Source organism: Anopheles darlingi, chromosome 2 (assembly GCF_943734745.1).
Source record: "Anopheles darlingi chromosome 2, idAnoDarlMG_H_01, whole genome shotgun sequence".
Classification (NCBI taxonomy): domain Eukaryota; kingdom Metazoa; phylum Arthropoda; class Insecta; order Diptera; family Culicidae; genus Anopheles; species Anopheles darlingi.
In genome coordinates, this window is record NC_064874.1 from 18,519,259 (window position 1) to 18,543,388 (window position 24,130).

At 50.3% G+C, this 24,130-nt stretch overlaps 2 protein-coding genes across 6 annotated transcripts in view; one reads left to right on the plus strand and one right to left on the minus strand.

The window, feature by feature from the left end:
- LOC125948887 (flotillin-2) overlaps positions 1-24,130 on the plus strand; it is a 135,017-nt gene that overhangs the window by 75,647 nt on the left and 35,240 nt on the right. The window lies entirely within an intron of this gene.
- Positions 8,641-20,856, minus strand: LOC125948843 (glucose dehydrogenase [FAD, quinone]). The gene is made up of 3 exons (XM_049675323.1): positions 19,938-20,856; positions 10,232-10,482; positions 8,641-10,146 (listed from the first exon to the last, which is right to left on the minus strand). Exons 1-3 carry the CDS (start codon positions 20,348-20,350, stop codon positions 8,735-8,737), a joined length of 2,076 nt encoding a protein of 691 aa, XP_049531280.1. The 5' UTR covers positions 20,351-20,856; the 3' UTR covers positions 8,641-8,734.

A 24,130-nucleotide genomic window follows, 5' to 3' on the forward strand; every position in this document is an offset into this window, starting at 1 on the left:
GTCGGTACGGGCTTGATGGGCTTTCACCAGCTTGCGTCTCGTGAACTCTTGTTGGGCCATTTTTGGCCACGGGGAAAACCTGAAAGGCTGGTGGAAAACTAAGCTTCACCCCCGCGAAAACGCGCGATTTCAGTACCCGCGGGCTTGCAACTTGTGCTTGAGTGTTGATCGCATTCGCAAAAAAAAAAACGTGTGTTTGTTTGTTGCTGATGAAGTGCGTAACACCACCACCAGAAAGCAATAAAAACTCGGATCGTCCAGATGTCTGCAATCGTTGCAAAGGTAGCTCCTAGGAGCACTCGTTACCACATCGCACGTCAGGCGCTGCTGTAACGCATCCTTTTGCAATGCGAATGATTGTTTTTTTAGAGAAAAGTTTCTCTAAATTCAATTCATCAATATTCAATCATTCGATAGATTACCATCACACGCTGCATTAATGTTGACCCAGTTCGCTCCCTCGATCACCGATAACGTTCTACTGAACTGCTCTCCGTGGGATGCTCCATCAAAAAGAAGTGGTCCATGGCGCTCAAGTTGAGCGTTTCGTTGCTCACCGGAACCCGCGTCAATCCCTAGCCTACCAGCCAGCATTTCCTCTTTATTTATGTTAATTGTTTAAATGTGAACTACGTGTTATCAGTGGAAGCCCCAATGTTGCCCTATGGGCGGGCGGTGGAGGTCGGTCCGAATCGGAAGTATGCCGTCAGCTGCTGCCACCGGTCGATTGCGCTCCGGTTACGAAACGCCCTACAGTGCCTTCCGTGGGCCGGCGTTGTGCAGACGGATTGGCGATTAGATGTAATCTTGCTCCCTCCCGGTAAACGCTACACAACGACTACACAACACACGCCGTACCTTGCAATCGCTGATAACGTGACTTCGGCCCCCGACGTTAATTCTTTTCCACCGAGGGAGCTGCATCCTATTTACGATCCAATATAATAGTCACTTTCTCTGTAATGATTGCCGATCGTGCTGGTCGATGTGTGTGTGTGTGTGTGGTTATGGGGTGGGGAGAGACGAGATCGTGCTGACTGATATCGTTGCCGTTGGTGTTGAGTTTAGTGATTCCGCGTGTGCAGCAGGAGGCATGGCATGCTATACCGAAAGGTGTAGTAAACGGTTCGTTCGCTAGTTCCGGTAGCTAGGAGTGGCGTTACGGAATGTTCGACAGTACGCACCTCATCCAAGGACTCGATGGTGGTCGTAGGCATTCGTTAGTTGGCCCAACTATGCGTCGATGTAGGTGGTCCTTTATACACAAGGTGTGGTGGTTTAAAGGGACGATCCCATTCGTCGTTGAGGCGGTGTTGGTTCGATTTCCGTATTTTGTCCCGCATAAGTCGCATTATTTCTGCTTTTTTGCTTGCTTGAAATTTTGTAAATTCTTCAATCTGAGAGCTTTCGAGCTACATGAATGCATTTCATCTGACTAAGGAACTATTGACATTTATGGTAAATAATCCAAGGTTTTCAATAAAAAAAAGCCCTGGTTTAGCATTTACATATAAGCGCGACGTATACAATACAGCACCAGGCATCGTTATGCAGACTTCAATGAATTATTGTTTGATATTCGAAACAGAACTGTTTTATACACAACGCTAGAGGTGTGCTTCGTGGACGACTCTTCCTATTTCGGATATTGTTGATAGACTTAACACAAGCCATGCTGGAAGCAATAACCAAGTCATTTTACTTTATTTTCGCACGCAACCGGATCACGTTTCGATCGGTTTCTGCATTTTTTTCTCAGCAACAAGCTGCAGCTGTGAGCCGAATTTAGCGAACAAGACGTTAATGATGTAGCCAAAAATTAGATACTGCAAGCGGCATATGCGCGCAGTTTGTTCGCATCACACCAGCTAACAATGCTTGATGAAAGGTGATGATCACACGATCGCCCAAACCGTACTTCAATTATGCTTCCATCCCCCCTATCCCCTATCTAGGGGGTGTCTATCTTTGCTGCATCCGTGATCCACGGTTCGATTGTCCGATTGAACCGAGGAGCATCGTAACGCCTGCGCATGATGATGCATGATGTGCGCACGTCTATAATGATATAGGAGCTGGCCGGCGAGAGCTTGCCAAGATAAAGCCATCAGCGCAGACTCACTCACTTCATTACTTCTTCGCCGCCGCCGCCGCCGTCGCCGACCGCCTCTGCAGACAGCTGCCGATCGAGCATTATTTACTTCCGATCCGAAAATCCGGATGGAAACGCGAGCGAGTGCGAGCGCGCGCGCGCGATCAAGCGATCCATCATCGGCAATTAGACATTGTTAGCCGCCGGTGCGTGTGCCCTGCGCCTGCTCCAGGCGTCCCTTGCGTAACGCCGCGTGTACCGAGAGCAGTTCACAGGCCAAAGATAGCGCTTGTCGATGATGATGATGACGATGAAGTGCAGCAGCAGCAGCAGCATCGCAACTTTTGCAAAACGGAACTGCGAAACCGGCCTGGTGTTCTTTCTCTTTTTGGCTCCAGCTTCCGCATCCGGAGACACCCTCTCCGATGGTGTGCGTTTTCGTTCCGCCCCGGTCCGACTCCAGGAGAGGCTGAACGTTGAAACGATTGCAAAGCTTTTTACGATCCGGACAATCCGGACCTCTCGTTTTCCTGGCGCTGCGGTAATTGCTTTATATTGATTGATGATGATTTAACGATGGCATCGATGAGGGGGGGGAGGGGACTCAGGAAGGAGGAGGAGCAGAAGCATCCTCTTGGCCTGTTCGGCGGTGCCGCGCTGCGCATCGCGATAACTGATTACACAGTGTCCCGGGGCCGTCCGTCCAGTCGCGAATGACCCACTCACTCGTGATTTCCAATTGCTGCTCTCTCCGTCCACCACCACCACTACTGGTGGTCAACATGGCACCAGTACACTCTCCTCAAGCAACCGAACCGTAGCGACGGTGAATTTGGACGAAATTTCACCCCGAAAAAAAGCAACAACCACCAACGGTTGTACCCTCCCATTTTCTGAATAATTACATCTTCACCGGAGGGGCCACCAACAAAAAAAAAAAACATGGTGGCCCCAAACGTCGCGGTGAAATGGCGATTCACTGTGATCGAGCGCAAATGATAAGGTGATGCGCTCTCGGTGCTCCATGGTGTCTGTGTGAGCGCGGAATTGGGCCTCATGTAGCGAGTCATCACTCTGCATCACTAGCCGTGAATGTAGCATTAATTTATGACACCTAACCCCCTCCCGTGGACCCCTGAAAATGGGACTTCGAACTCGGATGAGCTTCTCTCTCTCGCCCTTTTCCGATCGATCTAGTGTCCAGTGAAACCCCAGTTCCCGGGGGTTGTGACCTAGGATAATGGTCCATAAAATGGTGTTGGTGATGAGCAACAACCAAAAAAAAAAAACGAACTGAAAAGGTAATTCGGTCAGCAATTATGTATGAAAGATCATAATTATGCGCACTGCGTTCACCATGGTATACTCCGTGGCTCCGTGGCCGTTCAGGAAGTGGAAACCATGGCGTCATGGCCCAGCAACCCTCCCGCCTGTTAGGGGGGTGGCACTTGGCGCTATGCAAATCGGACACGCGGGTATGGCACGCTTGGTGCACTCGTTGACTGCATTTCCGGCCGTTTGGCGCCAACGCGTGGAATTTGCCGTAATTAGTTTCCCTTGTTTCGGGTGGGGGGCACCGAGCACCGAGTGGAGCGGCATGTCCGTTACGGAGATTTTACTTTCATTCAAGTTCAAGGGAGAAGGCACACACCACCCCACCCACCAGGGGCCGGGTTGGTCCAGGTTTCGCTTTTCATGTTTACCTTTCCCTGCCTGCGTCCCTTCGCGCGAAGCTTCTACAATCGCGAAAGGAGAGTGCACCGATGCGAGCCGTAATTAGGTGGGGGAATGAAAATGGACCGCTAACCAACCAACCGAAGGTGGCAACGGTGTGCAAAATGGCAGCAGCAGCAACAACAGGAGGAGGTTCAGGTTTAATTCTTCAATTCCTTGTCGCGACCGTCTCAATCCCGGTGCAGTCCTCACTCACATCATTAATGCTTTCCATCGGAGACCGGAATCTGGGACCCCGCTAGTAGCCCTTTACTGTCTGACCTAGACATCGATCGATGCCACCGTTTGCCAGGGCTTTTCACACGACGCGCGATTCGAGATCGAGAAGCGGCCGGCTACCGGCAGTTGTTCGCCAAACCCGCCAAAATGCGGTCAATGTTTATGCACACACCGCCGCCCAGTGTGGGAAGTTCCCGCCGCGCCGGAAGGCACCACTCGAGATTCGATTCGATGCAGCGCCGGGCCCGCGCGCCACCTTGTACGCGATGCGCCACCGGCCATAATCGGTTTGATTCGCTCCTCATCATCATCATCATCATTCATCACCATCGGATCGGATCGTCATCAGCAACATCATTGCCAACAGGGAGAGGAAGGAGAAGAAGCAGAGGGCAGGGCGAGGTATCATAGCCGCGGGCCACATGAGCTCAATTAGCGGCTCAATTTCGATTCAAAGTATGGGGCTTGGCTTGTAGCGCGCCAGCATAGTTTTCTCACGTTTTGCGATGATGTTGCTTTTGTGTGTTCCTCCACTCCACCACCGCCTGCTATGCCGACACAATTAGCATCATCTTGTGTTGTTTTCTCGCCGTGGCAGCAATGTTGCCGTGGCCGAGCATCGCCGATGAGTGATGCTGCAGCGGCTTTATCACCTTTTCACCGAGTTGGATGCACTTTATGGACTCAATTAGGGGCAAAGTACTTCGATTGATGTCAAACGGTTTGCACCGCGGCATAATTGGCGACTTTCGAAGTGATCAAGACATCAAGGCGGTCAGACCGCTTCCCGAGTTGGAGGTTTTCTGTTGAAAGCGGCACCTACTTTGTGTTTTTTTTACAAACAAAAATCTTTGCGTCGCTAAAGATGTTTACTGCTTGTGTTCGGAGCGATAAGCATTTTCCAATTGCGATCACCGTGATCGGCTATCCGATGCAGGTCATCCAAAGAGACAGCAGTGACCATTCCACGATTCAGAATATGAACTCCACACAACCTCGATGCGTAAATCGCGCAATATCATTGTGGAACGCATGGAATATCATTGTAACGCTCTAGATCACAATCGCGAATAGCGCTAACAGATGTAACCGAGCAGCCAGCAGCCAGCGTGTTACGTAAGCGGCTGGCGATGCAGCGCCGCGACTGAGAGAGAGCATTATGTGCTGCATGCGCACCCACAACCACATCATCGGTCTCATCACCATCATTGCTGCTTCTTATTATCTTGTCCTGGTTGGATTTGATCGCCCACCGTCCATCGTTCACGCTCACCAGCGGCTATCTGCAGACCGACGAGAAGAAAGGCGTTTTATCACCGCGATCACGCGATCGAATGTTATGATATGTCCGTTCGCCTTCGCGATGCTTTCCATTGCTCTTTCTCGATGATGCGCAGGTTCGAATGGTCCGCGTGAGGCATAGGATTTATGATGCAACCCATCGAGTAATCCTCCGCGAAGAAGGAGAGGTTTCACGTGGTCCTTCCCCAAGCGATCTCGACCGAGCGTCCGTGTTGTGTTGTGGCGATTGTTTGCCAAAAAGCTAAAAGCCCTCTCTTGTTTATTGAAATGAGCCTCATCCTCGTCTCGCCATCGCGGAAATTGGGCGCCAATCAATCAAAGGAGTGAGTTCGCAAGATGGCCGAGATGTCCGCCGTGTGCTTACTTAGCGGGCTCGAAACCCGGTGCCGCTGGAGTTAATGATGCAATGTAACTGGATAGGAACTGGTTCACACGCAGCACCACCTTTCGGAGCACGGTAATGAACGCAACATCGAGTGGAGTCGTTGCCCGGATCAGAAGGAAATGCAAAACCAGGACAAAGTGTTGTCGTTTCCCATATGCGTGGATCCGATTTCAGCACCGAGTGGCGAATGTTGCTCAAAATCGGGCTAAGATCGCTCTTAAGAAATCGCACACGCGTGGCGTCCGAACAGACGTTAGGAGTGGCAAGAAGGAGTGGAACTTCCTTCCTTCCGATCCGTTCCGGTGAGCGGTTGGTGAGGGGTGCCTCAAGATCCATTAGCGTAATAGAAGCTTTCGACACCGTTTGTCGGTCGCCGGTCTGCGGTTGTCGACAAGTCGATTGATCGTCATCGTCAGTTGCCGGTCAAACATCCGCAAACGCCTCTCGCACTTATGGCCGCAGCCGTACCGTGTAAGGCCACCGGTTACAGGAAATTGGATTCCTTCTCCTAGTACCACCGTGCACTGAGCATCGAGGTTTGAATTACGGAGTCGGTTAAGCGCATGTCGCGGTCAAGTATGTAGCAACATCGTGGCGAGTTGATCGCGCGACCGCTTGTACGTGTAAGCTGAGCGGAGCGTTCAAGGTTAGGGCTTTTTGCACTTGGAGGGTTGCAGCGTGTGTTGCTGATGATGATGATGATGGTGACAAGTGTTTCAACAGCGCGTGCTCGCGATGGGATCAGAGCGGGGAGCTTAAGAAATCATAATCTTCACACAGACACACGTCCAGTAGCGTGCGATGCTGGCGCGGACACTGTGGTACATTGTGGAATGTGGAGGAGATTTGTGGATGCCCTTGAAGATTCGTTAGCCACTCCCTGGTGGTCCCTGTGGGGTTGTCGTAGTGGCTGCTTGCATCACAAGATTAACGCGGAAAGACATTGATCATTCATTCGGGCGCGTCGCGACGGACGCGCAAAGAAAGCCGTCGGTCCGTCCGCTGATCTTGAGGCCCGCGGCAGTACGTCGACCTTCACGGAGCCATGCTAATGCATGGCACGTCGGTTGCGGTCTGGCCCGTAGCTCTTTCAAAGCCCTCGAGGGTGTAACGTTCGGATGAGAGGAAAGTCTAGTTTTTTTTTCTTCTTCTTTTTATTGTTGTTGGTTTTTGGTGCAGTTTTGACGGTTACGAAAATGGTTATCGGCCGTTTGTTGGTTAAATAACATCAACCAAAGTCGCGAAAAGGACGGACTAGCCTTCGGCTAACCTCGGGAGGCCAAAATGGGATAAAGGAGTGCGCGCCGCCTGGTCACGAGAGCCGGCCGGTTTTTTTTTTCTTACTTTTCGGAGGGAAAGCTCTCCAGCAGATCAGTGTTATGCAAGCCTTTTGTCCAGTTCCGATGGTGGAGAGCGCGCGTCCAGGAAAGGTTTTAGTATCCGGTTGTTTGCCTGGCAGGCATTGGCGGTGTGCCCTTACCGGATTAGGACTTTCTAGTAGCCGCCCCCTCGGGATAGGTTTTGAGAAAGTTTATCAATAATCAATTGCTATTTTATTTCGGTAGTGTATCAGCCCGGATAGGGGTTACCGAATGTGACATAAGTTATGATTGGAATATGTCACAAACTGTGGATGATAAGTAATCTGACATACTTCATTAAACCAATTAATGGGTAGTCGCAGCTAGTCTTCTTATCTATATTCTTAACATGCTGGACTTTTATTATTCGTGGCGAGAAAGTAAATTGAGGTTTGCGATCGTTATGAAAAATAATTTCACATCGCTAATGTTATCGAATCACTCTAATTTTAAAAAGAGCAAGCAGTGCTTGTTGTTATTGTATTTTTTTGGGACCTCAATGATGAAATCAAGTGAATATGAAGATTATAAACCATTTTTAAACCATTTTTCTTTTCCTAAAAGACAGATTTCACTTTCTTGCGGAAGAGAGGTATCACGGATTGCACGGATTTTAAGGTCGAGAGGGTTACTTTTCCAACGGCGACAGTATGGAATGAAATTCAAAAAATCCCCTGGATTTATGCAATTATGGCGTCTACGTTTTCGCTCACGTTTTTTCGAATTTCGCTCACAGTGTTCGAATTTCGCTCTCACTTTTCAAAAAAAAATCCAACGGCTGTTTAAATTAAACATTAAAAACGTGTTTTTTCACACACGACAATTTCACTTGAACATCTCAACCAAAAAGGATTTCTTAGATAACAAAAGTACATTTTTGCAGACTCACCTTTCTAGAATTGATACTATGAACGTATTTTTTAATAAATGTTCCCCAAAATAGCTTCAAATATTCTTGAAAAGTTGTAGTTCAGTATGATATTCAAATAAAAATTTGAAGTTGTGAAAATTTTTCTCTAAACATCTTCAAAAACCTTAAGGTAATGGAAGTTAAGCGACGATTTTAATTACGTGTGGTTACATTTTTGGAATGAATAACCAAAAATAACCGATAAAGTGGATAGAGAGAATCGATGTATTTCTCACTCAAAGAAGAAACCTTCATGCGCTAGGTTTTTGTTTGAACTTTATTAACAATTGCGCTGCGAAACCGTAACAAAAGTCCAGATCGTTGGTAAAAGTGAACTAAAATGTACAAACATAACGTATCGTTCTACTTACTTAGCTTAGTCAGTCAGTTTCTTTTGATGTTATTTTCACACATGTCAAGCTGATCCGGACTACGCGACTACTGCCTTCCTCGTTATCCACCGTGTCCCCTCCGCTCCCAAAGTACGCCTCAATTGGTTTACCATAGACCACCCGGTTCTTCCTCCTAATTATCCTACGGTAACAGCTCCTATTGGTATTTACAGCTAACAGGTTTGGCCGGCCAGCAACTTGAGTAGAGGTCGCACTGATCGATCGACACCGAATCTTTTGATTGAGCATTTGAATTTGGCATTGAGACACAGGACTACCTCTGGTCCGGTGCGATGAGAATGTTCCCAAAGTGCAGCAGCACCAAGCCTCCCCCCCCTTTTAGCTAGTAGGAATGGTTTCGTTCGCCATGAAAGTAACGCTATCCACGGCCACGATCGTCTCATTGCCGGCACCTTGCGGCTGCTGCTGCTGCTGCTCCGTCTCATTACCGAACTGCTGACGCTTTCCTCGCCGGAAGTGCTTCTGCAGCCAGAGCTCCTTAATCAGATCGGCCCCCTTCTCACCGATCATGATGACCGGTGCATTGATGTTGCCGCTCGTAATGCGCGGCATGATGCTGGCATCGATGACCCGCAATCCCTTGACACCGTACACGCGCAGCTTCGGATCAACCACGGCCCACGGATCATCCTGCGGTCCCATCTTGGCCGTCCCCGACATGTGGTAGATCGTCATCGTGTACTGCCGGATGGCGCAATCCCAGTACTCATCGGTAAACTCGGGCAAATGCCGACAGTTCGGTACCTGCTTGCTGTGAAACCGGGACCCAAACCGTTTCATCGCTTGTGTCTCACCGAACGCGATGGCCGCCTTCACACCCTCTCGCAGCACACCCACGTCGTCCGGATGCGTGAGATAATTGTGGTACAGCAACGGATAACGCAGTGGATTCTTCGACTGCAACCGGATAAAACCTCGGCTCTTCGGTCGCAGCATCATCGGGAACACACCGAACACGTCCTGGTTGTTGATCGAACTGAACATATCCTCGTAGAACTCGTCCTTCAATCCGTGCGCCTTCCGCACCTGATCGCCTCCATCCGATGGCGTCGATGCGCTCGTCAACATGAACTCGATATCGGGCCAATCGTCCGACTGGTTGGCGTACTTGGTGCTGATAAATCCGACCGCCTCCAGCCCGATACTGCTCGTCAGTGGCCCATCCTCAGTCACGGCGTACCGGAGAGCCGAGTTAAGATTAACCAACCGGTTCATGATCACCGATACGGGTTGATCGATCCGGAACACGAGTCCACCGACTGCGATATGGTCCTGCAGGTTCTGGCCAACACCGGGTGCATCGTGGAACACCGGAACACCAACGCGCTCGAGGTTCTCCCGTGGCCCGATCCCGGACAGCATCAGTAGATGGGGTGTTCCGATCGCACCGGCCGACAGGATGACTTCACGGGTCGCAAACACCTGCTGCACCTTGCCGTTGCGAATAAACTCCACACCGAGGGCACGGCGTGTCTCGGGATCCAGAATGACGCGCGTTACATGTGCAAACAGGGCCACGTGTAGGTTTTTCCGGTTACGGACCGGCCGTAAGAAGGCTTTGGAGGAACTACAGCGTGCACCGCGTCTCATCGTGAACTGGAAGAAACCAAAGCCGGTTTGCTGTTCGCCGTTCACGTCCACAATGTCGTAGCCCATCTCTTCGCCTGCCTGCAGGAACGAAACGCCCAATGGCGTCAGATACGGTGCGTCCTGGACTTGCAACAAACCACCTAAAATGCGCAGACGGAGAAAAGGGAAGATTAGTGATAAGCCTAACGCCGAGCCGATGGCCATCTTCCAGTGGCATTCACATACCTGTTCCATGTTGTCGTTTGTTGCGCGCGAGGTAGGGATTCCGTTGGTCTTCCGATTTGCGGAAGTACGGCAGAACGTCCTCGTAACCCCAGCCCGGGTTGCCCAGCGCGCGCCACACGTCAAAGTCGCGCTTGTTCCCGCGGATGTACAGCATCGTGTTGAGCACGGACGAACCGCCGAGCACCTTGCCGCGCGTCCAGCAACACCGATTGTCCTTCATCGCCTGACAGGCCGTCTTCTGTGGCTGAGTTCTGAAAGTTTGGCAGCGAAAAGAACACGCAAAACACGTCAGTCAAAGTGAATGTGTCAAATCGATTTGCTCGAGGATAGGGTTATCGTCGTGGGGTTGCGGTGGTTATTGTAAAGGTTTCAGCCTCGCACGTTGCATCACGTCGGATATCATCCAAGATGCACCTTTCGAAAGTTTTGCTTTTTTTTTTTTGGTAAGATGATGGCCTTAGCTGCGCGATGGGTTTAGGTATCAAAACGGCCCAAGACCCCTTTACCGGTTTTTTTGGCCTCCGAACGGGTTTTTTTTTCGGGTTGGTTGAACGAAATGCAAAATCGAACATCAAGTGGTCGATTTATTGTTTTGCGTTGTGGAAGTGAGTCAGTCAAATTGGTGTGCGAGATCGTGCGAGTCATCTTGCGGGCATCGCCCATCCAAGGAGAGCGACTGACACTTACAATCCAACAATCATCATCCTACGTTCCTCCTTCGCCTGTAACATGATTAATGGAGTTGGGTTTTAGAAACTCCAAACGATTGTTGAACTATGATCATATTTGAATTGCTGATCAGCTTTCATATCTCGACCTTTTAGTAGATCCTTCGATTAAATAGGCCGGCAACATGATTCTTTCGTAGCATCGAAGGTTCGTTATCAAATTAAATCAATCATAAAATATACTTTGTCAAACCTAACCATCGAGCATGGCGTGGGCCACTCGAGGTTGACTGCAAATCCATCGCGAACTGTCACCGCAACTGTCGCCTTCCTTTAAAGCCATTCCGTGATTTGCACATTTTCACCAATTTGTCATCCAGACTCCACAGGCTGTGGCAGGCTACTACTCACTGGGTCACTGGGAATTGTGTCGACCTGTGCGCACACCACACACTGCGTCATTGTGTAAAAGCGCCCATTACACTACACACAGGGGGGGAGGGAATTGTTGGGAGGACACCCTCACAATGCAAAAGCAACAAGCAACGACGAAGACATTTGGTTTGGTCGGTCACCCCTTACGGCACATATTTACCGATACCAGCGGTGGTGGTGTACGGAGTGGTTGCTGCATGCTGCTGCTGTTGCTGTTAACACCTGTTTTGCCGGTTTTCGTCGGATGCGAGCTGTAGAAGATCCGAACCGAAACCGAGGCATCGATGATCGAACCGAGCTGATCGGCAAGGTCGTCAGACGCCTCAAGCAGGTCGTAACATCGAGGTGTAGGGGACCGGTATACGGTTTGTTTGCGGATCGGGTGTGAAGTCGATGTGGTCTGGCTGTGTGGTCTTCTGGCCTAGCCGGTCAGTCGACCGATTCCACTTTGTCTGTGTGGATTTGTAATTCCGACGAAAGTGCTCCCGAATTAAGATGAGACATTTAACAACAAAACTCTTGGCCCTCTGCTAGGATCCAGGTTGCCCTTGGCCCGGGAGGCTTTTAGCGTTTCCACAAAATTGAATTTAACCATCCACCATTACCGATGGCCTCAAGTGGTCGCGTTGCAGCAGCGGTAGCACGCACGCGTGTGGAAGTGTCTGCGTAGGTAATTATGGTCACATACCAAGGCTAAATCGGGCTGCATCTGCCGTCGAAACTGGCACCCGAAAATGCTGCCACCACGTGAAGGTGTTCGTTCGTGGGCTGCTACTTATGACTACGAGATCGAGGTTGCTATGAAGCCGAATTGATGCGTGCGCTTGGTACGTCACGTACGCATAGCCTTTGGCAACCTTGGCGTATGTTTCTTAGGCCACTGATGACCAAGCACTTGTAATCGGTGCAGCACAAGACTGAAGCGCACTCTCCGCTCGAAGGAGGGAGTTGCAGGTGATTACGAAACGTTGACCGTTCGAACCAATCGACTGACGATCGGTGTTGATCGTTAATCACTCTCCCCTAGTGTGCCAAAGAGCATCATTGTTCGATTGTTAACGTTCACCTGTGCGATCGTTAACAAATATGATTTACCAGATCCAGATCAGATCGGTGCTCTGGTCAGCATCTTATCTGTGATCTTTATCAACCCCCTGGGGAGGGCACACCGTCCGCTGTCAAAAGGTAGTGTCGTTCTGCCGTTCATGCGAGTTGTCTCGAGCTGTCATTACAGCTCCGCGCTTGAAACTAATTCATAATTTTCGCTCCTTCTATTTTGTGGGGTTTTTTGTCTATCCCCTGCCGCTAATGGAAGTGCTGGTTGGCTTCCTTTGGCTTCGGTGCCACGCCACGCGACCTTGTACTGCTTTTTGTACCCCTGGTGCAAAATACCGTGCCATAGAGCCCGCGATCGACCGGCCCGGAGAGCAACAGTAGCAGCAGCAGCCCACCATCGAAGCGGCTAATGATCAGACGACCAATCACCGTTTTGTGGCTGATGATGGTGCAGCAGCAGCAGCAGCAGCAAGCAGGAACCAATGCACATTACTCGCTCGACTAAGCGCAGACGGGGAGGAAAATCGTGAAAAAAGATAGAAAACCCTGGCCACCACGTGAACGTGAACGGCGTTTCTCACGGGCTACGATAGGTGTGGCACCCAACGGTCATGGAATGTCGCGGAGGTCATTTTGAAACTGATTTTCGATTCACACCTCCTGCCACAACACTCCGTTTACATTGTCCCGTGTTTATGTTTGGAAATCAATTACTAATCGAGCTTGTCAAAGGTGTCACCGTGGAGTCGGTTTTCATCGCTTGAGTGCCTCATTCTTTTGCCCATAATTTGTTAAATCCAAAGAGAAGATTCGTCGTAAAGCTACTACAAGGAAATTTGAAAAAAACGCCATTCTGCCGGCACACCGGAAACGATCGAGTTGTGTTTTCTGCATTTCCCTACTGCGTTGGCCTTCAAATGCATGCAAGCATTATGCATCGAGGGCCCGCCGCCGCATTGCAATCCACATTCCCATCGTTAGTTGCGGAGCTTCGTGTACATAATTCCCCCGAGCATAGGAGAGGTACGCATCATTCCTTGGGGGGGGGGGGGGGCTGACTTACACTTTCGTTACCTCGAACCGCACCTCAACTAGCCCTCGAGCGTGTGCAGGAGGCGAATGCAAGTGCGATTACGTTAACCGACGCCTGCGCTTCGATTTCACTGAAAGTGAGCTGAAGGTTTAGGCATTCTACTAGCGCATCAACAAGACCAGGCTTATGCAACTGACGGCACTCGGTAACAACCGCCACGTTACTGGCAGAGAGGGAAAGTCAGTCTGACTTGACTGGCCTGGCACAAAGGCGCCAGAAGCACGGTTTCTGCAACGAATTGTCGGCAGTCGTTCCAGCGTGAAGGTTTCATGCAAATCACGAGATACGCTGCCACGAGAGAGCTTATCTATTGGATCCAATTCTTGCCGTTGTCGTAGGCGAAAATCGGTACTACAATCACCAGGAACACTTGGATCACTAATTTGGGAGAAATGAGACGGTGGCCCGATTTGTGTCGGCTCATTACGGGAACCTTCATCAGATGATTTTATGGTCGGTACCTCACGGTACACATTCCCGCCTCGGTTTTGGTACGTGGTCTGCATAACCGAACTGACCATGGTTTGCGGATGATGAACAGGGCTACCACACTCTTGCACTAGATAGCACGGCGCCCTGCCCAAAGGCTCAAGCAGCTAGATTCCGTAAGACGTCGCGGTACAAGTTCGAACATAAACCGGTTCCCATTTCTCGACCCTCGACTGACTTGTTGAGGTAGGTCCGTAGCCCTCAATGGAAACAATCCCTTGCATCACCTGAATGCCTTTGTGGACGTGCCTGGGCGGCCCAGAACCCCAGTGCCCGGAGGAGGAGACTAAACCCAGTGCCCACGGTTTAGTGTCCTGGCTCCGGCGCAACAGCGCTCTGTACTGTTGCTGCCTCTTTTACGGCCACCGCGTACATCATATAACGTTCAATAAACCGAAACCGATTATCCGGAGGGCCGCCATAAAGCGAGCAACCGCGAAACGCGTTGGTTGTAAAATGTTCGAGAAAGTTTGGAATTTTGAAGTCGATTGACCAATCTACACGGAGTGCGATAAAATTTATTGGAGTGAAAAATTAAATAAACCCATTACGGTTGACGTATTCGTGGACGGCCCGTGGTGTCCTCCATGGAGGAGTGCGTTTGTGTGTGCTGTGCTACACGTTAACAACTGATGGATGATGGGGCTTCATTTTGCTTGTACCATCCTGCACAGACCTTCGAATGGGGATTGGAATTGGCACGATGATGGTGCGCGGCTCTTATTCGAAACGAAATCGATCTCACTGACAGATAATTAATGGGTTTACCTTCTCCCGTTGGCGGCGGTCAACTTGTTAACCCCCTCTCTAACGCATCAGATGAGGTGTTTTTAGGTTTGGGTCAGATCCTTGACCATCATTAATGCTCGAGGCATAACCAAAAACCAAGGCAGCAAAGAACCACTCAGAGAGAGAGAGAGGAAGGCCTTTCGCTCAATTACTTGCTGTCCAGCGTAATAGTAATGAAATTGAAAGTGCAGTTCCGTAGATTGCAGCCCATATATCCACTTCTGATATTCCCAGAGAACGCATTCCAAACGCTGGGCGTTAAGATAAAGTTCAAGTTCAACCGTGCGTACTTGTGCGAAAGCCCGTCTTAACCGGCCCCCACTAACCCAAAAAGCACTCGTTTTCTAAATGTCTCTCCCGGCGAGCCTAGGACGTAACGATAAACTCCGTAACGAACGCCGGCACATGGTCAACTGAATCGTTTTTGGCCGACCGACCCGACCGGCCGTTTTAGAGCTTCCGCAGTCGTTTATCTTCTTCTTAGTACCGTGAACTTGACATTGCGAGCCCCCCAGATGTTTCGGGCTTTTTGGGGGGTAGCAATTCGGGGTGACTAGACGACGACGACCGGAGATTACCGGAAGACATTTGCGACGTTCAGCGTGAGGTCGCGCGACTCGGTACAAGGGGCGAATAAACACTTCCACTTCCAAATTACCTTTTCCTCCAGGCGTCCACAATCCCAAGACAGCGCGCGGCGCAGATCTCTACAGAGGTGGTGACGGTAGCGATGACGCCATAATGTGTTTCTGGTCGACATGTCGTCGAGGTGCTCCCGCGAGAAAGGAGACGGAGAAGGGTTTAATTACTCCCCAATGGTTTTTTTTTAATGTCCGTGCCACCGGAGGTCATCGCAGCCGTTTGGTCACGATCGCGTGAATGGGAAGGTCTCTGGGCGGCGAGAAAGGTTGTGGCCCGCGTATGCTTGCGCTATGTATGAGCCGGTTACCGTATGCCGTTGCTTCCTGCTTGCTAGACTTTGGAGTTTATCTGCTGCAACCCTATCTCTGACAGCCAGCAGCAGGCACCTCCTATATGCTTGTTTTGACCATCGGCCAATCCGTTTACTTACGTTGTGCACCTTGTTGTTTATTGTATTTTGTATTGATAAGCATCAGCTGGATTGAATTACATTAACGTTACAATATTTGTCCGATGGAATTCCAAGGAGTTTGAAAACAAGGGTCTCGATCTCAACAAAACGTCTTCCGCCGCAAACGAGACTGTTGCCACAACTTTCTACAGACAATCGGTGAACCTATGTATCGATTGTATGGCTCCGATTTGCGGCCAGTTGACTATCCACCATGAAATGAGATGTACGCGCACGTATGAGTGCGGCCGCCCTTATGTAATCATTTATCGCCAAGCTCGGTTACTGCACTGTCCCGCAAACTCCTCTTCAGAAATCTTCGAGACGTAAAAACATGCCCAGTTAGAAGCAAACACGGACCGCCGGCTATCGCTTTGCCCTTTCGGTGAGCGCGTCAGCTGCATCGTGCTGTCGCTGTGATTATAGCATGATCATCTGCACCGCCACAAGAAGTTGGACTGACAACTCTAACGGAATGCTCGTTGGCTGCTCAGCCAACGGAAAGTTTGGAAGTGGCCGGCGGCCACACTTCCGAAGTCGAAGTTCGTCAACCACAACAATCACTGGCCAAAGTAGCGGGAAAAGGGGTTGATTCCAGCATCGAAAGATGGAATCACGTACCTTCTCCTATTCCCTCTGCTGGTACTGAATGTGCGGTCGCGATCATTAAGTCAGGTCTGTGAGCTGTACACCCTAGTTCGTTGGGCCAAAACTCGTGTGTCAGCGGCTGCTGCTGCTGCTGCTGCTGCTACCATCAGCTCGATCAACGCCGTCATGGTCGCGTGGCCAAGCTGGACCACAAAAACACACATGCGGAGAGCAAAATGATTCTGTGTAGCATGTAATCACCCGCGGAGCGCGGAACTGTGCCACCGGTATACCGTTGCCGTTGTTGTGAATGGCCACTTTCACTCACCTATCCGGTGGTTTCTGCTCGTTTGGTACTCGTTGTGGCCGGTATCTTTATTACATTTCGACTTAATTTTGCCAAACTCCATCTATTTTTCACCAGAATGAACGACCCGACTACTAACGAACAGAAGCGAGAGGATGTAGTCGGTCACTGTCTAAAGTTCGTACGCCAGATGCGGTAATGCAGCTGATGAGTCGTCATTTTTGGTACTGCAAACTTTTCGCGAACCATCCACTCGACACTTGCGATGACACGAGATGGTTATGATGACGTCCATCCACCATCGAGAAGAAGCGGCGCCGACAAGATTTAAGGTCGATTCCGCGCGCGCCAAACACCTCGACGTTGACCCCGAACAGCGCGAGCAAACAATTGCTCCGCTCCTAACGCGAACCGAACCGTGACTTGTCACTATTCATTTGAACTGATCTTCAACACGGCGGCGCTGAGCAATCGCTTTACCCTTCGTCTTCAAGTTCAATGCATAAGCCCGCCAGGAGCGGGGGGTCTAGACGATGAAATCGATAAACTCCCCATCTCCCCGATGGCCACCGGAATGACCGCATCGAATGGGCGCTTTGCTTGGAAACAAACAGCTCGGAAAGGGAAATCGACAACGACGACGGCGACGACGACGATGACTCGATCGACGTGTTGCCGAAATATGCCGGCATCTTCTCGCTAACGCCGCTTCCCTCCTCCCCTGTTTCTGGTACACGGTCGGTGGTGGAACGCGGATCTTAAGCGCAGCCGTAACGTCGATCAGATCGGCTCTCGCTAGACAGCTCATTGCCATTGCATCTCGGTTGGCCCCCTCGTGAGGCCTTTTTCGGCCTTTTTTCGAACTGGTCTCGTTCGCATCGAAGGTCGAGGTGGAAGCTTAAGCCCTTCCTCTGGAAAAACCGGTTGCATTCATGCACTCCTTCGCTGCGGTTAATAAACGAATTTCTGTGTCGTCCTAATCGTCGGGTTCGGTTGATTGGTACCGCTCACAACAGGCTCCTTCTCGTCTGGCTTCTTCGTCAATCTCAATCTCTCAAGAACACGCCATTATCCATTTCTTCTTCAGCACCCTGGCCAATCAGTAACCGCAATATTGACGCACCCGAATAGCCAGCTCGGATTATGCATTATCACTCTGGATTGCACGATTAGATTGATTGATGGATCATTTGATCGATCGATCGATCGATCGACGGAACTACGGTTGTGAGCGCCTAGATGTGCTGGCTAGATCCCGAGTGGTGTACCGTTGCGCAGCATAATTATGATGCCGGCGCACTGCTAGTCTTTTATTATGGTACCCTTTGCGATCGATCGCGGTCGGTTAAGAAACTTCGAACCTCATAAATAAGGCCAACCTTCTCCAAGCACTATCGCGCGCGCCAACAAAGAATGGAACGCAAGAAGTCAACCGTACTGTGTGTAGCACCTGGCCACCAGGTGAATGAGAGATCCGTCAAGATCCGTCCGGTTCGATGGTGCGAGATCCTATAAAAATCAATTAGCACGTTTTCAACCTTTGGTGGGCTGGCCAAAAGGCTGTTGCTGCAATACCAGCCCTAAAAGCGTCGAACACGAACGCGAACCGGTCCCTCATGATCGACTAACCTCATTTATGAGGAACGTGTGGTGGCCACCCCGATCACCACGTGCGCCGAACCGGTTTTCAAAGGTGATCCCCCCTGGGAGAGCGTATCCTTTATAATGAGGGTGCGGAATGTAAAACATGGCGAGGAATCTGCATAAACCAAAACAGGACTCATCGCGTTTTGATTTTTTGGAGATGAAATTTTGGCGTGACATTTTGGGCGAATGATGAGAAACCAACATAACCGCTTCCGCGGTCGCATTTTTACGATCGCCAGGTTGTGATGTGCCGACGATTGCGCCAGTTTGTGCAATACTATGTAGATAAGTTATGATGGAGTCGATCAAAATGAAAATTAAATAGCTAACAGAGTCCTCACGATCAGAACAAACTGTTTTACGTGTGTCGTTTGCACATCTTCAACGAATACTGTTGAACTATGCCATTATGCCTTTTTGGGAAGGTGTCAAAGTTGATTTGACGCATGTCCGATCACCAGGGTCGCCATTCGGGCACGAATTGCTTTTGCGTTTCGAAATGCTGGCCGTAGCTGGTGTGGATCCGTAGTGAACGCTTTGGTCCTTGATTAAAATTCGGGCGACTCCGATTCCGGCAAATTAATGCGGCGTCCGCGGCGCTTACGCTTCGCCGTATTCCGTATTCGGGGTAGCATATTCGCCGCGGACCACCTGGATTATACAATATTGCCTTTATACGACGGACGGCCGGTCAAGTTACGTCCGTGATCCGTGTTGTAGATATGGTGCCGGTGGCCGGTAAGCTGAATTAAAAATAAAACAGGGCATCCAGCGAGATCAGCTTTCTCCAGGCCGCACCGCACGTAAGGACACTCTCAAGGAGTTGTATCAAATCCACGTGATCCACTACCAGCATCTTTGTTTGCCGAGCTTTTTATCGTAACCAATCGTAACCTTCGCGCGGCGACCGGATCATCTCGAATCACCCAGTAGAAGGGCCCATCGATATGGGCCGCCTTTGATTTTCCCCAAGGTCGGAGCGCTTGGGCTCCACACCACTTGGCACGTCGTCAAGCTCCTCCGAGACGCTACCTCACTTAGCACTTTCCAAAGCCAATCCCCGAAACCACCTGAGCGAGCGGTTCAAGCTCGCAGCAACTGACGCAACATGCACTTTTCGTTAATCAATTGAACGAGCCATACTTTTTCGTGTATTATGCTGCTTCAGGGTCAGCGACTGTTCCGTTCCTTCGCGACATACAGTTCCAACCAACTAAAAAACCAACCAACAACGAGGAGTTGTTGTCGCCTTGTACTACACGCCTGACCGCTCTGCGCACAGAACGATGTGCAGACCACGGTGCAACGAAGTGCAACGCCGGACCGGACCGCATACCATTGCGCCACAACGACGCTGTGCGTGTTCGCGAAGCTCAGAAGCCGTTTGACGACTTTCCGAAATCGCGCAGAACTCACTGAGAATGGCATTCCGCGCCAGGCCGCAGGGCGATTGCATAGTGGTAGCCGCCAATGCGGTCACTTTATGTTTATGGTGCAACGAACCCAGTCCTATTCCCAGCCAGCCGATCGACACTACTTACCTGTACTTCCAATCCAGCTTGCTTTTGTGCAGGTAGAGCGATAGAATGGGCACATCGGAGATCTCGGTTTCGTGGCCACCGGCCTCCAGCAGCAGCACCTTCCAGTTGCCGATCTCGGAGAGGCGCGAGGCAACGACGGCCCCGGCCGAACCGGCCCCAACAACGATAAAGTCATACTCCCGGTCCACCTCCGGCACATTGAACGGTCGGTTCTCCGGATCGAACAGATCGTAGTTGTAGTAGGCCAGTGACGCGATCAGAATCGGTACGATGGCCAGCTTGCCGACGCCGACGACGGCCGAGGCTGCGGTAATCGCGGCACCGACCGCAGTCGTCAACGAGGCGGCTGCCGGTGTCGCTTTTAGGGCTGCACCGGCCAACAGTGGCACCAGCGTCGCAAACGAAACCGCCATCGTCTGCGGTCTCAGATTCTCAGATTTCCCGTAAAGTCAACACACGCATCCACTACTGATCAGCGGACGATGCGTGCAATTTGGCACACACAGCGACGGGACCCGGGGATCGATCGCACTCCCGGGGCGGGGGACGGCCAACTCAGTACACAGACACACACACACGCGCGCGCTCGCGACCCCGTTGCACCACTTTCACCGAATAATTTTCACCAAACCACCACGAACATGTGTCGTTCGCGTGATCATCAGCTGCTATTGCTGCTGCTGCTGCTGTTGTTGTTGTGCTCTCCGATGTTGCTGATTTTTCCACCCCGTTTTCACTCACAAATCACTTCATTGCTCTCGCCAGCAAACTGGGACACGGAATCGTTGTCGTCGCTACGCGGAATACTCTCGGTCGGTCGGTGGTGCATGTCTTGCACCAGGGTGCACCAAAAGGGGAGCCTCAAAGGACAACTCAAGCACTAGCATCAGCTCTAGTTTGGAAGAAGCCTCTAAGGTTGTGATCGTTGCAGCAACAAATTCGTTTCGATGGACTGGCCCTAAGTAGAGATCGCGGGATTCCGAAACTTCGATCGACCGATCGCGCCGACCGACGAAACAACACTGATCGAACCAGCACGAACCCGCACGTGGATTATGCAATTTTGGTGTTGCTGGTGCTGGTGCTGCTGCTGCTGCTGCCGAAGACTCGGTCGCTCGGTTTGTGTTTCGCTCGTCTGCCCTCCTCCTGCTCGTTCCACCTGTGTGGATTCGCGCGGTTGGTTTGATCCGTTCGGTGCACCGTTATCGAGGGAAGGTAGAGAAGGGAAAAGGTGCTTGTGGGTATGTTGTGAGGTTCGGTTTGGTCACAGCAAACTCACAAACACAGACCAGGCGCACGCACCGGTGACGGATCAGAACGAAGTCACAGCGAGCCTCACCTCACCTTTCTCTTTCCTCCATGGCCAGCAGCTGACACACCGGAAGGCATCTCGGTAAAGGCACGAGGCAAACAACAAGGGGATCGGAGATTGTCGCCGCCGCAACCGCGATGATGACGACAAACCTCCCATGATCGTCGATGTGGTGGTGTTGTTGGCGGAATTATGTTTACTTTGTTGTGTCCGCGACCGCGCGGTTGGGACATAGTGTCACGATCTGTATGCTTGCATCTCTGGTGTGGATGCAGCGGAAGAGGTAATCGAAAAGGAAGGCTCTCCCCTGTGAGCGATGCCGTCTCAATCTGCGGCGGCGGCGGCGTCGTTGGGCGCCAAAATTCCGATCGTTTTTTCGGTTTTTTTTTTATTATTCTTCTTTTTCTTCTTTTACTTCTTCATTTTTGTTTTCGTTATAAATTGGTCCGCCCATTGTGTTTAAAAGGTGTTTTAATTGGAGATTTCGGAGATTTGACTGGCGGCAGAAAATGGTTAATCAACGTTTTCGGCGCGCCGCCGGCAAGGTTGCTGGTGGCTGGTGGCGCTCAGGTGAGAACACCTGTTTGAAGAGGTTTTGTGTTACTAGAAGAATGTCTCTGGAGTGTCGGGGAGACCCCTTAGGGGTCTCGTAGGAATGAGCAAAGGCAATGGGAAATTAAAATCCATTTCATCGTTGCCTTTTCCTGTCGCGTTGCATCTTTGCGTAAGAGAATTTGGACGAAATTGTTGAGGAATGGATAGCTTGTTTACTATTCAAATGATTAAAATTGTTTGTGGATTCCCTTGCATAATAAGGTGCTGATAAGGTTTTGCGTTTGAAGATTGGAATGTGTTTTGCTCTCTAATGTATTCCTTGATTGCATCATATTCTGCAAGATGCATCTGCTATAAGCCGTAAGGTCATGACGCGCAAATCGATTCCATAAAAACACGGAAGCAGGGTTTCTTCTAAAACGAAGAGCATAACGAGTAGCATAGGCCGGGCAACCAACCAGGATCATTTCAATGATCCATTGATGGTGACAATGGGCTCCAAGACACGGTACATTGATATTATAACATGACAACGTACCGTAACACGTCACTAACTCGCCAAAACTACTTTCAAAACGCTAAAATTTCATTATTCAAACATTTATGTATATAATGTATTCTATAGAACTAGCTATGTCAGCTACCTTTGTATGGAAAGTCAAATACTTATGCACATCCAAAACTATATCTCTTGCAGTTTACAAACTTTTTCTTCTCTTTTTTTTATTTGTTTTACATCGTTTATCGGATTAGTTAAAGGTAAATTCAGAAGTAAAGAAGAGGAACAAATGTTTGTGCGTTAATCCTAGGCGTTTTTTACGTGCCCATTGCGTAGTCGCGACATTGCTTTCCGTGTTAATCAATTTCAATAGCATAAATGTACCAACCTCTTGCCAACGAAAAAACGATCATCACTTCAACGTACGCGTAACCTCAACCGGTGCGTGCGGAAGAAAACTCAAAAGGGTTCGAAACTTAGCTGTTGCTCTTCCTCAACACGGTTCCGTGATGGTTCTGATGGCGGTTCCTCAATGCTACCAGAAATGTATAAACCGTACTTGCTCCTCGGTTCGAAACCATTTTCGGACCCGAATCGACCGAATGCAACACTTGGGTTTAGGCACAGTGGGCGTCCATACTTCCCCCTCAAATGGACGACGAGCCATTAGTGGCGGACCGCCCCCCACCGGAATAGGGAGGTCAGTCAAATGATGGTTGGTCGATTGATTTATCGAAGCATAAGCCACCCTCACGCTTAACGCCGTTCCGCTTTAGCATAAACATAACTCTGGCGTGAGCTTTGGGCTTCCTTCCTGGTCGATACCGACAACAACAGGGCCACCCTCTGCTAAACGCACCCAAACGCGCCCAAGAGTTTGCTGTCGGCGACGGAGGAGCAACACTTGCACGTCCGGAAAACTCGGGAGGGAGAGCGAAAATGTGGAGGGAAATTGAAATGCCGCCTGCCAAAAGCGGCGAAGCAAAGAAACCGCAAAGAAAGAAACCGCCTATCAAGCGGACGCAAACCCCCTCGGGCATATCGTTCGTTGAGGTGCTGCGTGCCAGCCAGCTCGCGGGATCATGCTGCTGGCCTTTTGCCTGCACTCGCGCCTCGCCGTTCCTTGGCGCTGTTTGCTTTCGATGATTTTATGCAAATAGTGATGTTATGAGAAATCAGACGCGATGGCCGGCGATGACGGTGCAGGTGCCTCAACAGAGAAGCGCCGCCGCACTGTTGGGCATCAAAAGTGTGTTAAAGTGGTTTAGCGTATCGCAAACAGCCGGAGCTGGAGCTCCTGGGGAGGGGTGACCGGCGGTCAATCAATCAATTTCCCTTTTTCTATCCATCTCTGGTACGCCAGATTTGGTGACCTTCACCGAGATCTGCTGCTGGTGCTGCACCGGTTAGTAGGCCACGGATTGGTTCCTTCTTTGGATGATTCGGTAACCATTTCGTGGCTCTCGCTGCGTTTGGTGATACAGTGCCAATAAATTGAAGGAAACGTAAAACGCGTGGCCGACGAGTGGCCGACCGATGACAATTCGGCTTCGAGGACTAACCGAAAATAGACACCGATGGACCGAACCGTCCATTAGCCATGTTTATTAGGTTAAATTTGGCGAATAAAAGGGAGTGTTCAGCCATTTTGATTGATTTGTATGATCCGCTTGCAGCAGTCGTCAAACAGATGATGGGAGTACTGCAGCTTTAGGAGAGTGATTGTTGAGTAAATGAATTCGAAGGGAGACAACATCCTTTAAATATCTTGGACATTGTCGTTCACTTTGACTAGTTCAAATTTCGAATGTTTAACGTGTAGTAAGT